This window comes from Haematobia irritans, chromosome 5, assembly GCF_050003625.1.
Source record: "Haematobia irritans isolate KBUSLIRL chromosome 5, ASM5000362v1, whole genome shotgun sequence".
In the NCBI taxonomy this organism is placed as follows: Eukaryota; Metazoa; Arthropoda; class Insecta; order Diptera; family Muscidae; genus Haematobia; species Haematobia irritans.
Window position 1 is genome coordinate 146199678 of NC_134401.1, and position 17421 is coordinate 146217098.

Here is a 17421-nt window from a genome sequence, read left to right on the forward strand (position 1 = left end):
GCATTTTACACAGTATTTTACTTGACGCAAAAATATTTATTTGTAATATTTGTTGTATACTAGAAAGTAAAATCAAATCCCTTTTGATGTCAAAGACATCTCTAGAATATTTCTACGCCATTTAACACTAAAATTACGTGCCCACATTTAACATCCTAATCAACCCTAAGCAGTGCCTCGGAGATCAAAGACCCAAAAACCCTCTGCAATATTACTACCGAGATAAGATTGAATTTTATTGCGGGATTCAAATACATGCAGTCTAGTATAATCTGCTTATTTCTGGATGCAGTACTACAACTCATTTTAATCCTTAAATTATGATTACTTAGATTTTCATGAGATTTTGCCTTTCTTTTAATGTCTACGATATTGTCAAATCTTTTTTTTTTTTTGCCGAACTTTTTATAAATCTATATATGGAATATATGTACTATTACTATGTTATGTTCAAAAAGTATCCATTTGTTTATTTGCGAAAGTTGTATGAAAAATTAGTTACTAATAATTATTTATTTATATATTTTATTTTCTTCACTGTAATCTTAAATAATTATGCATATGCACGGTGTATTGTATACAGTTGTTAATTTTATAATATACTGCAAAAAATATATAAATATGCGTTGTATTCAAAACGAATTCGTAGAAGAAATTTGTGACAAAAATTTCTCAGAATAGGCAAACACTTGCAGTTTTATTTATTCGATATCATTCATGTAAGAACTTTGAGTGTATAGCTCCCATAATACCGCCTTACACGCAAAGGTCATGGATTAAATCTTCTGACAAAATACACAAAAACCTTTCAACTGCGTATTAACATCAACAATGGATACATTTGGCAACATTACAACAATAGTTTGGTCCAAAGTTTTCTATTTGAATTGAATTTTTATGCATCCATCGTATTCTCCTTGCATAAATATCAGTCACATGGAAAGATCTCAAAGGTAAAAATTTTGAATTATGGCTGGGTCAAGCATATTTACGTTTTTTGAATAAGATGGTATACGCTTTCCAAAAGCTTTATACTTTTCTATATACAGTGCCACACATAAGTATTGGAACAGAACGCTAAACTACATAGTGGTCGGGATATCTGCGATAAAATGTGCCTACCAGAAATATTAATTTTAAGCATCATAAAATAAAGGGTGATACGGTCAAAATTTGGTCAATATAAACTTGAAGTATTTCTTTCAATTTTGCATTTAAAAAACCTGAACACACTCATTTTGAAGGTGTGTGTGTAGAATGTTGCTTCTATTTTGATTTTGGAATTCACTCTTCAGTTGTCAAAATGCCGTCCAAGCAAAAAGAGCAGCGTATCAAAATTTTGCTCGCGCATCGCGAAAATCCGAGCTACTCACACGCAAAGCTGGCAAAATCGCTAAAAGTTGCCAAATGAACCGTTACAAATGTAACTACAGTGTTTGGGGAACGTTTGTCGACAGCCAGGAAGTCTGGATCGGAGGGAAATCGAAAACCGAAAGCCGCTGAGACGACAAAGAGAGTTGCCGGTAGTTTCAAGCGAAACCCTAACCTCTCTATCCGAGATGCCGCAAATGAGCTGGGTGTATCGTCTACAACCGTCATCGAGCCGGACTATCGACTTACAAGAAGGTAGTGACTCCAAATCGCGATGATAAACAAAATACGACGGCCAAAGCGCGATCCCGGATGCTGTACACGACGATGCTGACGAAGTTTGACTGCGTGGTAATGGACGACGAAACCTACGTCAAAGCCGACTACAAGCAGCTTCCGGGACAGGAGTTTTATACGGCAAAAGGAAGGGGAAAGGTAGCAGATATTTTCAAGCACATAAAACTGTCAAAGTTCGCAAAGAAATATCTGGTTTGGCAAGCCATCTGTACCTGTGGCTTGAAAAGCAGCATTTTCATAGGACTGTCAACCAAGAAATTTACGCGAAAAAGTGTTCGAATAAACGTCTGCTGCCTTTCCTGAAGAAAGACGGTTGTTCCGTACTGTTTTGGCCGGATTTGGCATCTTGCCATTACGGTAAAAAGGCCATGGAGTGGTACGTCGCCAACAACGTGCAGGTGGTTCCCAAGGACAAGAACCCTCCCAACACGCCAGAGCTCTGCCCAATTGAGAAATACTGGGCTATTGTCAAGCGGAACCTAAAGAAGATCAAAAAAAAAAACTGCTAAGGACGAGCAGCAGTTCAAGGCAAACTGGCTTTCTGCGGCGAAGAAGGTGGACAAGGTGGCTGTACAAAATCTGATGCAGGTGTCAAGCGTGAGGCCCGGCAATTCGGATTTGGAAAAGCGAAAGCCTAACTGAATATTTTTCGTGAATTTTATACTAATTGAACTTGAAAAAGAAATTTAATTTGATTTTTTAAATAAACGATTTACGCGCGTTTTCCCTTGACCAAATTTTGACCGTATCACCCTTTATATGCCGATCGACTCAGAATCACCTTCTGAGTCGGTTTAGCTCTTGGTATCCGTCCGTCTGACCATGTCTTTGTTGTTCGCATTATTCATGTCAGTATTATGAACCGATTTTGATGAAATTAGGTACAGTGTTAATGAAAGAATGGGGAAATATAGGTACAGATACAACAAAAAATTAGTCCTTTCAATGTCTGAACTGCTTGATGCTGTTATCAAATAAAAAGGAATGCCCAACAAGTACTAAATGTACCAAAAAAAGTAATAATTTAGAACTACCTTTGTCAATATTTTTGTTCCTTAAAAATGTGTGTGTGTTTTTAAATTTTTTATAATTTAAAAAAACAAAAATTTTTCTAAAATAAAAAATGATCTAGATGCTTAGACGTTACTATCCAAATGAAAATATTTTTTTAATTTAACCCTAGACAGTCATCATTCGTCAAAATGACGACACGTAATTTCATTTTTGATTTAAAATGCATTTTAGTCTATTGGGAAATGGTTAATTTAAGTTATACTAACTCGACCGTTTTATGAATTTTTGTTTTATACTACTTAAAACCAAATTGAATAAGAAAATAAATTCAAGTTTGGTTCACTTTTTCGCTCACGATGAAAATTATAGCGTCTTGAAATCAGCCGTAGTCAAAATGACGAAGGATGACGTTAATGTACAAAAAATAAGGATGACCGTCCAGGGTTAAAGGCGCTTCATATTTCTTTTAACATGTGGTTTTTATCAAAATTGTTTGGTGTGCCAATACTTATGTGTGTCACTGTACTTAGCAGACCAACCTAGTAAGACGGATCATGGATCAAGTACGATTATGATCAAAGTACTTCACAATGAGTAATATACGAGCTCAAATCGGTACAATACGATACCGATAGTGTACCAAACATATTAAATAAGGTACTTTCAGTATTACAAAAACAATAATCTTTAATTGTCAGTTAAATTCAAACATTGTTAAACAAGTGGCAAATGTAAATAAAGGGAAACTACAAATTTATCGATTTTTCTACAGATATGTAGCAACTCGCATGAATTATTGAAGAAATTCTTACCCTCAATCATGGTTCTCCATTTCTCGACATTTTTTCTGTCATAATATAAAAATTGTATATTACAAAGATTGATTCAAAATAAAATTTATTTATTATACAAAGCCGAATACGCCAAATAACTGCGAACCAATTTAGAATAAAAGTTATGTCAATAGTAACAGCTGATTTTGGATTACTTTGGATAGATATGTACGTATATACAACAATCTCAGCAATATCATGAGATTTTTATTTGAAATTGATTATGAAAATAGAAGCGAAATGCACGTAATATAGAAAAAAAACCAACATATTCTTGATTAAACCGAATGCCTCCCACAAAACAACACTCCCACACACAAACATAAATGTATATCGAGCCCCCAGAATAGAGAACATTTACTCTTTTACTCTCATACAAACGCTGTCAACAAACATTGGCCAAATATGCCGGCTATACTCTCTTGTTAACAGTTCATGCAAAAAAATACCACGTTGTGTATCCCCAAAAACAAACACACTTACAACGCATCAAGCAAAAATGTTCACTACTCAAACATTTCACTATACATATACGTACTGAAGTGATATGGCGCGAGTGTTTACATCCAATAGCAATCCAAGGTCAACGAAAAAAAACAAGATGATTTTTTTGCCAGCGTGAGATAGAGGCGTTCGACATAAGAAGAGAATGAGAAATTCTATAGTGAAGAGAAAAGATTCCAAATGACATATGGGGAGAACAATTGGAGCAAAGAAAGCGGCAAAGGAAGCAAAAACATAAATGTACTATGAGCTAATTTTTATTTATTTTTTTCTTGTGTTTTTTTTTTTTACATTTTCTGACAGCATCGGAAACATAAAACGTAAAAGAAAGAATTCATTCCAAAATATTAACCCTATTGTGATCCCACAAAATTCATAGAGTAGTTAATGGATATAAAAAAGTCGGAACATAATGTTGTTCTTATAAGCGTTGTTTTTCTTGTGATCCAATAAAATTCATAGAGTAGTTAATGGATATAAGAAAGTCAGAACACAATGTTGTTCTTATAAGCGTTGTTTTTCTTGTGATCCAATAAAATTCATAGAGTAGTTAATGGATATAAGAAAGTCAGAACACAATGTTGTTCTTATAAGCGTTGTTTTTCTTGTGATCCAATAAAATTCATAGAGTGGTAATGTATAGAAGAAGTTGTTCTTATAAGCATTGTTTTTCTTGTAGACTATTTGTGTTTATAAGAAAAATGTTTCTTATTGGCATACTAAGCTTAGAACATTTTATAGGAAATTTAGAAAAAATCATAAAAAAATACATTTTAATAGTTTCATTCCGTTTTAATAGCCCAATCACATTAGGCTCGAAATCTACTAGAAGTAGATTTGAAATCCCTTTTTTATAAGAAAAATGATAGTTGAAATCCAGTTAAAGTGGATTTTGGAAGTGTAATGTTCATGAGGTATAAAATAAAATAAATTTAGATTATTTAATTGACCAATTGTTTAGCAAGATTTTAAATATTTTAGATGATTTAACTGTCTGTGTAAAACTGTTTCAGCCCAGACAATTTTCCTAGGGGGGGCTATAGCCCCCCTAGCTAAAAATTTATATTTCATTTATTTATATTTCAATTAAAGTTTTATTTCATAAAAATGAATATAAAAAAATTAGACATCAAAATAACTCGAAAATTAATTTATAATAAAGCAATTAAAAGTAGTTCCACACATTTCCCAGCAAACAAATTTGGAAGTTCTTTTAAAGACACAACTTTAAAAGCACTTCCAGAAGATGTACTCCCAATGATGTTCTTTATTTTAACTACTCAGGAAGTTCTTTAAATTCAATTTTTTTAACTTGGTTTTTTCATACTTTTAATGGGAAATTTTAATTTTTTTTGTTTCAAATAACTTAAAAACGAAGTAAGAATTCATAAAATGGTACAAATAATTAAAATTTTGTCGAAAAGAATTCTAAATCCATTCTGAAAAACTTGTGAATTTTTGAAAATATTTGAGGTCAAACGTTTCCGACAAGCATTAGAATCCATTAAAAATTATAAAATTTAGTTATTTGACAAAATATAACAGAATTTTTTAATTTACATTCAAAACATTGAATTCGGATCACACCTAAAGAAGTGATGCAAATTCAGTGCAACGGTTGTTGAAATGGAGGACTTCCGTCCTATGACAAGCCCATGTTAAATTCAACGCTTCTTCGCCAATTTTGCACCACTTCCGGATCCAAAAAGATCATTTTCATTACTTTTTTGGCGACGCTTTTTTGGCTGGGCTTGTTTATTTTTTATAAAAATGGAAAATCGTAAATAGGTTTTCAAATTCTGGGGGGGGTCTAAGCCCCCTCCCCAGAGGCCTTCCTACGCTTATGAAGTTTATAGAGATTGGGCCATAAAATGTTTTAGTTCCAACAATGCTTTTTCAAGAAGTCTGATATGTCTTATGTCTCTACTTCCAATCCCCGTTCTTAAATTTAACTTATTACCAAAAATTTGTTGAAATGCACTACAGTGTCGCCTTTGAAAACCACACATAATTAAATATTCTTATAAGAAATATATTTCTAATGGGTTTGACGTCTTTTTTATTTATACAACGAAACCTTCTTTCTATAAAAACATTAAAATGGAATGGTGATTTGCTAATATTTCTTATATATTATATCAGTAATGCTGGTGACATTTCTGAGGGTTTCAAAGCTTCTCTAAGTGGTTTCACTGCAATGTGGAACGCCGTTCGGACTGGGCTATAAAAAGGAGGTCCCTTGTCATTGAGCTTAACATGGAATCAGGCAACACTCAGTGATAAGAGAGAAGTTCACCAATGTGGTATCACAATGGACTGAATAGTCTATGTGAGCCTGATATATCGGGCTGTCACCTGTCAAAAAGAAAACAGCCCTAATATTGTCAGGTGTTCTAAATAATTTATATTTTTCAAAAAATTTCGTAAATATTGCACTTTTTATTAGCATAGAAGTCTCCTTGAATCTAACAAGTCCCAGACCTAACGTTTATATAGATCGGGACGGCAACTTAGTTCAAAATCGGTAACTATTTATTATTAAATAAAAATCTTATTTACTTTCGCAAGGACATGTCCTATGAGGAATGTATTACTCTGCAGGATTACCAAAAGCTAATTTGTAGACGTGATCAAGATAGATATGAGCAAACAAAGTAGTTTGTAAGAAAAAAAACCAACTGTAAATCCCATTGTGGCGGTATATCTGGCGATATAGCACAAAAGCTCCTGTTAAAAAATTTTTTTCACCCCAACAAATTTCTCAGTTTTTGCTGGGAACAAGAAGTCGTCTTAGATTATCTCACACATCAACCAATTGAACTCTTCAACAATAATCGTTCAAATTTTACGACGTTTGATTATTTATTGTTTTAATTTACACTAAACTTATTGTAAATATTAGATAGACATGAAAAACAGAGATAAGCCTTAGTAAGTGAGGACATTAGCCAGATTATTTAAATAAAAATATTGAAAATGTGATTTTTGTTTCTGAGATAAATTTGTTCAAGTTTCTAATATTTTCTGCTGCCATTTAAGGGCGTCCATTGCATTATTATAATTATTGAAAAGACATTTGATTCGATTTTGAATATTGGGAGAAATTGATGGGTCGATTTTACAAATAATAAATAATCGGGCTTAATTTGTCGATTTTATTCACTGCAAAACCCAGAAAAAAGCAAACTGCTGTTGCTAAATAAAATCTCTAAAGCAAAAATATTTCTCGTATGTAAAGAAAATAGATTGAGATGTCTCGTACAGATAATATTCGAAATAGCCATTCTAGGGCTATACCAGTCATATGAGTACTTAGATAAGGTACATGCGTACATGCAAAGGAATTAATTTAACGACTTCCTATAAGAAACCCTTTTAAAAATCAGTTAAACCAATAACAATTTTCGTTATTATATCTAAAAATCACGATCATCAGGCGGATTCAGTAAAATGTTGTAGTCTGACTTTATTCTGAGATATTGTTGTTGTTATTTCTGGGCTATTGGGGGCACCTTATAAATTACTTGTACCGTAGTTATAAGCGGTGATAGTGGTTTTTCATCACTTTTGATATATTCTATATTTAAATATTAATGAAATATGTAAATTATATTAAATAATTAAAACAAAATATTTTCGGTACAATTTAAACTACCTCCATTTTCCAGTTAAAACATTCTAATAAGAGTGAGTATACATGAGGGTTAATAACACTCGACCAGCAAACAAAATATCACCTGATGTAGAGATTCCCTCTCTATGGCCTGATGTTTGAGGCTTTTATATTATTTTTCACATGTCTAAAATTAAACATAACTATTGATAATAAAACAAACAACCTAACTTACCCGTTTCCATTGTTTCTTCAAATAATTCTGAATTCCCGTTAAAAAAGATTTTTTAAGTTGTCTTGCTTTTGGTACTTCTTTTATGTATAGTTAGTAAAAAAAACTTTTGCGTCCAAATTACCAAAATATATATGTATGTGTATGAGTTATGTGTTTTGGACGAAGAAAATCAAATCCAGTATAGTTGTTGTTGGTATTCTTTCTATTATTAATTTTTTTTTCCTTGATTTTGGAAATATGTTTATGTATATCCGTTAAATATTGATTTGTTTTTATTTCATTACACTTGGTGTTGATATCATTGTGTTTTATTTCCGGTTATTTTATTCCTTTTATTACTTAGAGCACTTATAACAATAACAGTAAACACACCACCACCAAACTTGAAAACTATTACTGACTTCTACTGTTTTAATTAAAGGCATCCGCGAAAACAGACAGCGAGGCCGAAATGAAATCGACAACGGCGCTACTTTTATGAAAGAAAGTTGAATGAATGCGGAAATAGTGTTTGAGCGCCGTTATAAACCGGCACAATGCGATATAGTAAAGATTCCTTAAAATATTTGTTGGAAATGACAACAGGGCTTATCCCAATAAAAACAAACGTTTGAAAAATGCTAAATTTCAAACATTTTTCAAAGGATTAGGGCAATATTCAAGATGAGAATTTGTAAATTGTTGAGAAAATCACGTTCTCAACAAAAAATAGTAGACATTACCCTGAACAGTAGAATTCAACACATTAGCAATAATTTCTCAAGTGTTATCCTCAAATCGCTACTCAATAATTTTTCAAACAATTTTCGATGCGAGTCAAATTTAAAATTAACATTAGGGCTGTTTTCTTTTAGCACTGGATGCAACATTTGTATGGGCTATCCAGAACATCGTTGCACTGGTGTTCTATCCAGAACAACTCATCAGTGCAAGTCGCGCCGATGTTGCCGGATTGTATTTTGATAAAGTGATTCACAATAAAAACTCATTGTGACTAATTTATCAAAAAACGTGAAATTCAAAGTGGTACAGTGTCATAAATAATCGCAGCAATGAATATTGTTACGTTTTTATATTTAGGCGTTTTTAATTACCCGACAATTAAAACACAGTTCTTTTAAATAACGACAATCTACAATTTATTTACTATGACTTCACACTTTACAATTCGTTCACAATGAAGTTATTCGTTTGACGCTTTAATTAAGACTGACTCGTTAGCAGCATGCGAGCGCTTTTATATATGACGGTGTGGCAATACGAGAACATTCTGGTAGCACTACAATATTCTGGCAACGCCAGAACATTCTTAGCCAATGCTAGAAGGATCTACGACCATTAAGTTGTTCATCTGGTGGCTGCCAAACACACTCACATAGATATATGCTCGCATTACTACAACAACAACAATAATGACAATAGACAATGAGATGAAATGAAATGAGAATGCAGAATAACAAAGCAAAGGGGTTGCTATTCTATGAGAGAGTAAGAACTAACATTTCGGTAAGCAAACAAAAGAACATAAAAGAAATTCAGGAAAATACTAGAAAATGAAGTAATGACTCTAACAAGTTATGACGTAATTTCATCGTTACAATTTGAAATTTAAATTAACGTAAACTAATTTAAATAAACTTAAATCTAGAAATATCACATTCGTAACAATATTTATTGCAAATTTGAGCATTTCATATATTAAAAATGCAAGATTTAACTTCTTTTCTGTGATTGTTTTTAAACAGCTGATGACAGTGTTGCATATTTTTGAAGATGTTCTGGATAAGCGAGTACTCTGTTTTCTTTTAGTCCTTCACGGCTTAGGGTATCCAGTGCAAAAAGAAAACAGCCCTATTGTTGCAAATACTTTTCAACTAGAGTGATCAAAACAGGTCGGTAAAAACCGGAGGACCGGTTTTTCGTTTTGCACCGACTGTCGGATTTGTATAAAATTCCATTTTCGGTGGACTGGTAGAACTGATGTTTTTAATGTCATAAAAACCGGTTTTCGGTATTTTATTTTTAATGTAAACTGAAATAAGTAAACTACCCGAATGTGAATGTGAACGAATTCCATTTTCGGTGGACCGGTAGAACTGATGTTTTTAATGCCATAAAAACCGGTTTTCGGTTTTTTTTATTTTTAATGTAAACTGAAATAAGTAAACTACCCGAATGTGTTTTCTTCCCCCTTAGTTTTCTACAGAAATACCAGAGATAGTTCAATAAAAACTAACAAATTCGTGCTTATTCGATTAGGAGCGTATATTTCGTCAAAAAAATCTATGATATTACTTACGTTAATATTATTCGACACCAAATTGTACTACTCTGTAGAAAATGAGCTCTGCACTCAAAAAAGGGGGCGCTAATGCCAACAGAACTTTAGTTTAGTTCATAAAGATTAGTTGATTTTAGTTAAATTTTGCCCAATGTAAGCAAATGTTCATTATTTGAATAACTTTTTGCAAACTCTAAGGACGTGAACTAAAAATTCCTCCAGAATTTTGGTGTTATAAAACTGCAATCAAATTAATTAATATGCGGCCAATTTAAAATTGGGAACGTGCTGTACCGCGTGTTAGAATAGGTTTCCAGCAAAATGAATTTAAGTTTAGGGCCTTCTCTAAAGTGTTGATTTAATTGTTCATATTGACTTACCAATTATTATAAACTATTTGAAGCAGTTCCAGTAAATCCTCTAACTTTTTTTCATCCGTAAGCTTTTTAAATGTTTTCAAGAACGTAGAATTAATAATTTTAGTTTTCGCCAACAGATATATATTTAGTGACTTCTTTAAAGTTTTATTTCATTTTTTATTTTCACTTACCTATTATTATAAACTATTTGGAGTTGATTCAATTATTTGTCTAGAATTTTTCAATTTTTTTCTTCCATATTGACTACGAACATCGTTGCACAAAAATGTATTCTAAACCACACGTTTTTTTACGTTGCATTTTAAGGTAGTGTTTTTCTCCAAGTTTGCTCATATTATCTTCAAAACCTTTTTGAAGATTTCGAAAACAGTTTTGCAAATTGGAAGTAATACGCAAACAATTTCTATATGTATTGAAGATGATCTATTTCAAGTCAAATTGAATTTATGTTGAAATTTATATTTACCCTCAAACTGAAAACTTGTTGCATTTGGAAAACGCTCAACATGTGTATAATGGGGGATTGTATCCGCATAAACGCTTGAAATCATGTTTGATTTCAATATTTCGCAAACATTTGTGCATGCTGAATGGTTTACCCTTTATGTTATCGTCGTTGACAAAGCCGGCAAATATACTAACGACTTCAAGTTTTGTACCGCTTTGAGTTTATTTCCTCCACACTGCCGGTATTTTGTTTATTTAATTAAAAGGACAGAATGTTTGATGTAGAAGCTATAACTGTTGACCACAAAGATGTCATACATGATGTGGTGTTCGACTATTATGGAAGGCGAATGGCAACGTGTTCCAGCGACCAAACTGTAAAGATATGGGATGAGAATGATCAAGGTAAATGGTCGGTGACTTCGAGTTGGAAAGCACATTCTGGTTCTATATGGCGCGTATCATGGGCACATCCCGAATTTGGACAAGTTTTGGCAACGTGCTCCTTTGACCGCACAGCATCAGTGTGGGAGGAAGTATTGGGAGAAAAAGTTGCCTCCACAATGCAACCCAGACGTTGGGTTAAACGATCCATTCTTGTGGATTCTCGTACCAGTGTAACAGACGTTGAGTTTGCTCCCAAATATTTGGGACTATTGCTGGCCACAGCATCGGCGGATGGTGTCATACGCATTTACGAAGCTCCAGATATTATGAACTTAAGTCAGTGGTCAGTACAGCACGAAATAACCAATAAGTTACCTTTGAGTTGCTTATCGTGGAATACATCCATGTATATGATGTCCTCGCAATTAATAGCGGTGAGTTTTGCCATTTTAAGATGAGATGTAAATTCATCTCATTTATTTTATTTTATTTTATTTTTAACATTGTTTTTATACTTACTTTTTAGGCTGGAAGTGATGAAACGGCCACCACCACTGGCAAAGTTTTCATATTTGCCTATAGTGAAAATGCCCGAAAATGTGTTAAGGTCGAAACCATTAATGATATCACCGATCCGGTTACCGATTTGGCTTTTGCTCCAAATGCTGGCCGTAGCTTCCATATGCTAGCAGTGGCTAGTAAAGACTTATATATTGTGAACATCAGGGGATCAAGGTAACTGAAGTCGAATATCTTATTATAAAAATTGAGGAGGATTTTCAAAATTTCTCTTAAAATCCATTGTAAGTTTGCATTAACACTTCAAAGAAAATTTTGTGTAAATCCAATTTCCAAAGAAAATTGGATTTGAAACAAATTTTTATACAAATTTCGTGTTTTTCAAAAATTTTATATAAACCGAAATTTTGTTAAAAATCGCTTTTTCATTGAAAATTTGATTTAAACCGATTTTTCATGGAAATTTCGCCAATTTTCTAGAATGCATTTTGTATTTTTTTCGAAAAAAATTGACTAATTTGTAGCATGTTATTAATTCTTACTCTGTTTTTAACCTATTTGAAACAAAAAAGGTTAAAATTATACACTTAAAATATGAAAAAAAGAGTTATAACAATTGAATTAAAAGAACTTCCTGTGTAGTTAAAATAGAGAATATCTTTGGGATGACAGTTTTAGAAGTGTTTTTAAAGCTGTGCCTTTAGAAGAATTTCCGAATTTTTTTGCTGGGATGTAAGCATAGGTCATACAAAACTATAAAAATTGTTATTTCGATTGATTCTTTTAATTTTCAAACTCGTCTAACGGCTTTTATTTAGAAAATCGTCTCAAATCGACTTTAACCAAAAATGAAAATTCGACTATTGATTTGGGACATGGTTGCCAAAGTTGGTAGGTTAGGTTAGGTTAAAGTGGCAGCCCGATTAAGATTCAGGCTCACTTAGACTATTCAGTCCATTGTGATACCACACTAACTAAAAGTACCTATTACATATGGGCAATTCTAGTTTTAACCGTTGAACTTTCTCGATTATTTTCTTCTGTTGAACCAACCAGATTGTTCCAAAGACATTAGCAGACTGCTTAAGTTAACGTTTTCCAGGTCCGCCAGTAATCTGAAGCTATATGCCCCTAAAATTTGCTTACGCCTTACACAAAATGCAGGACACTCACACAAGAGGTGTTTTATCGATTCCTTTTCCTCCGCATCATGACAGCTCATACAATAGTCATTATACTTCGCACCAATAGTTTTTGCAAAATCGCCTATCAGGCAGCGACCCGTTATAGCAGATATAAGGAGTGATATCTGGCGTCTCGAGAACACTAGCATATCTAGTGTGCGGTTTAAGTTTAAATGGGGCCATATTTGCTTGGTGTCGTTACAACCCTCACAATTCTCCCATCGAACATTTGCCATCATGACAGCCTTCTCACGCAGTAAGAGCTTACAGGTAGCCAGAGGCATACCAACAGATTCTAGTTCCCCTGGAATATGTAAGGTAGTTCCTAGCCTTGCTAGCTCATCTGCTTCGCAGTTCCCCGGTATGTTCCTATGGCCAGGCACCCATATTAGGTGAATATTGTGCTGCTCAGCCATCTCGTTGAGAGATTTGCGGCAGTCGATGGCCGTTTTCGAGTTGAGGAAAACAAGGATTTTATTGCAGGTTGACTGTCTGAGTATATATTAATGCCAATATTGCTTGGAGCATTACTTCTCAGCCAATTCACCACCTCTCTTATTGCCAATATTTTAGCCTGAATCAGGTAATCTTTTCGCTATTCCAAGTTCCAGATCTTTAGAATATACTCCGAAACCCACTTGGCCATCCAATTTGGAGCCATCAGTGTAGAAATCTATATATCCTTTATTCCCCGGGGTCCGTGTACACCACGCCTCACTGTTGGGAATTAGAGTCTCAAACTTTTTGTCGAAAAGTGGACTCGCCAAAGTGTAATCCACTACGTTAGGCATATCTGGCATTATTTTGAGGACCGAACTGTGACCGTAACTTTTTTCCGACCACAGCGATAGCTCACGCAACCGCACAGCTGTTGTTGCAGCTGACTGTTTGGCCAAAATGTCTAAAGGCAATAGATGCAGTATGACATTAAGGGAGTTTGTTCCTGTCTTGCTGAATGCACCTGAGATACACAAGCACGCCATACGCTGAACTTTGTCTAAACTTGTCGGCTGGTGAAGTGCCGGCCGCCAGACTACAACACCATATAGCATTATAGGTCTAACCACTGCCGTGTATAGCCAATGTACAATTTTTGGTTTTAGTCCCCACTTCTTCCCTATTGCCTTTTTGCACGAGTATAAAGCTACCGTTGCTTTCCTCGCCCTTTCTTCAATATTAAGCTTAAAGTTCAGCTTCCTGTCCAAAATAACGCCAAGGTATTTTTCAAACTCCCTAAAGGGAATCTCAATACCCCCTAAGGAAATGGGTCTAACCGTGGGAGTTTTGCGCTCTTTGCAGTACATGACTAGTTCTGTCTTTGCAGGATTTACCCCAAGACCATTATCTTTCGCCCATTTCTCAGTCATCCGGAAGGCTCTCTGTATAATATCTCTAACTGTTGATGGGAATTTTCCCCTGACTGCTAGCGCCATATCATCTGCGTATGCCACCACTTTTATCCTTTCTTTTTCTAGGGAAACCAGAAGGTCGTTTATAGCAACATTCCAAAGAAGAGGTCTTCCTTAGAAGTTCGTCTAACAGCATAAGTATACCTGGATCAACATTCAGAGTTGTCAGTCCATTTAATATAGAGCTCGGATGGACGTTATTGAACGCCCCTTCGATGTCTAGAAACGCCACGATTGTGTATTCTTTGACAGATAGTGGGCTTTCAATAAAGCTGACTAGTTCATGTAATGCGGTCTCAGTAGACCTGCCCTTCGAGTATGCATGTTGTCGTTTCGAGAGCAAACTTGAATCGACGCTAGTTCTAAGATAAATATCTATCATCCTCTCCAGAGTCTTAAGTAGGAATGATGATAAGCTGATTGGTCGGAAATCCTTCGCATTCGAGTGAGAGGCTTTTCCCGCTTTAGGTATGAAAACGACTTTTGATTCCCTCCACTTTCGTGGAATATATGCTAAGTTGATACATCCTATATATATCGCCGACAACCAGGGGATAATTCTGTCAGCCACCGCTTGTAACTCCGCCGGAGTAATTCCATCAGGTCCGGGGGATTTGAATGATCCAAAGCTATTTAACGCTCATTTTATTCTAGATTCTGATACAATTTCCTCGATAGGAAACGACCGCTGGGCCACTGTGGCACCGCCAGTGCATGGTTCAACCGTCTGATTTCCAGGAAAATGTGTGTCCAAAGTTGGTAGAATTCTACAAAAAATGGTAGATTTTTCACTGTTTGGTAGATTGGTAGTAACAAAATTTTGACAAACTTTTCTATAGAAATATCATTTTGACAAAATTTTTTCATAGAAATAAAATTTTGACAAAATTTTCTATAGAAATAAAATTTTGACAAAATTTTCTATAGAAAATAAAAACTTGTAAAAATTTTCTATAGAAATAAAATTTTGACAAAATTGTCTATAGAAATAAAATTTTGACAAAATTGTCTATAGAAATAACATTTTGACAAAATTTTCTATAGAAATAAAATTTTGACAAAATTTTCGATAGAAGGTAAATTTTGACAAAATTTTCTATAGAAGGTAAATTTTGACAAAATATTCTATAGAAATAAAATTTTGACAACATATTCTATAGAAATAACATTTTGAAAAAAAAAAATTCTATTGAAATAACATTTTGTCAAAATTTATTATAAAAATAAAATTTTGACAAATTTTATTTCTATAGAAAATATAGAAATAAAATTTTGACAAAATTTTCTATAGAAATAAAATTTTGACAAAATTTTCTATAGAAATAAAATTTTGACAAAATTTTCTATAGAAATAAAATTTTGACAAAATTTTCTATAGCAATAAAATTTTGACAAAATTTTCTATAGAAATAAAATTTTGACAAAATTTTCTATAGAAATAAAATTTTAACAAAATTTTCTATAGAAATAAAATTTTAACAAAATTTTCTATAGAAATAAAATTTTGACAAAATTTTCTATAGAAATAAAATTTTTACAAAATAAAACTTAGACAAAATGTTCTATATAAATAAAATTTTGAAAAATTTTTCTATAGAAATAAAATGTTGACAAAATTTTCTATAGAAATAAAATGTTGAGAAAATTTTCTATAGAAGGTAAATTTTGACAAAATTTTCTATAGAAATAAAATTTTGACAAAATTTTCTATAGAAACAAATTTTTGAATGAACTTTTTTTGTAATTTCAGTGATGCTGCTGGGGCCACCAAACTTGATATACAAACCGTAAAACACACCGATCACAATTGTCCGGTATGGCGAGTTTGTTGGAATATGTTGGCTACTATGCTAATTTCCACAGGCGATGATGGATGTGTACGCATATGGAGAAGTATACGAATGAAGCTTTACACTCATTTAACATTTTTAATTAATTATTTGAATTTTTGCTTTCTTTTTTATAGTGAACTATAGTAAAAAATGGAAATGTGCTGCTGTACTTAAAGCTGAAGGTAGTGGTCCTCCATGTGAACCAACACTTAATTCACCCTCCTTTACGGCAGCGGCAACAGCAAAATATTATAAAAAGGGCATGATTAGTAATCCCAATCAAGTGCCACATCATTGATACAATAGCACATCCAAAGGAAAATTCCATTTCAGGGATGTTGAAAAAGTAGTCCCCCTACAATCAATACGTTATATTTAAATGTAGAGAAGTAAGTTTTTGGTTTATTGTTCTATAGCAGTTTTTTTGTGCGATTTCTGTAATAAAATCTTGTATTTGAAAGAAAAATAATGTTCGCAACGAAGATTTATAATGATCCCCTCGTCATATGTGATGCTAAATATGTTAAATGTAGCATAACCACGATGCAGCACATTAATTTCCAGGAATATTCACTCGAAGCCATCAATTGGCAAATGTGAATATGTAGATCATTATTTATACTATCACATCACATCCACATATGACATGAATATCATATGTAAATCTTGTTAGTCACGTAACCTTTAGGTAAGGGTCGCCGTACCTTTTTCCAACAATTTAATGAGCCATTAATTTTTGATCTCAATAAACAAAGTGTATTGAATTCTATCAAGGATAAACCGCCAAATTGTGTGTAGCATTTAATGATACATCACCGCAATAGAAATCAAATTATTTTTTTTTGTTTGTTATTTTTTTACCTCTACCACCCCATAATGTCATAGTAAAACAAACATTAGACCAATACCATCAATAGCAATTGCAATAATGACAAACATATGATTATTAAACGATGCAAGGAATACACAATGGTGTGATAGAGCTAACAATGATAATAACACCGCCAACAACAACAACGACATTAACATTAAGGGAAGGACAAGTTGTTGTCAACCCCCTTTTTCGTTTATTGATTCCACAGCAATTCCTTATGGCTGGGAAATAAAATCCAGTT

General features: G+C 33.3%; 1 protein-coding gene across 1 annotated transcript; it reads left to right on the forward strand.

Annotated features, from left to right (window-relative positions):
• Nucleotides 1–11167: 11167 nt before the first annotated feature.
• Nucleotides 11168–16775, forward strand: Nup44A (nuclear pore complex protein Nup44A). Its single transcript, XM_075311942.1, has 4 exons — nt 11168–11796; nt 11889–12097; nt 16225–16367; nt 16441–16775. Exons 1-4 carry the CDS (start codon nt 11248–11250, stop codon nt 16602–16604), a joined length of 1065 nt encoding a protein of 354 aa, XP_075168057.1. The 5' UTR covers nt 11168–11247; the 3' UTR covers nt 16605–16775.
• Nucleotides 16776–17421: the final 646 nt, after the last annotated feature.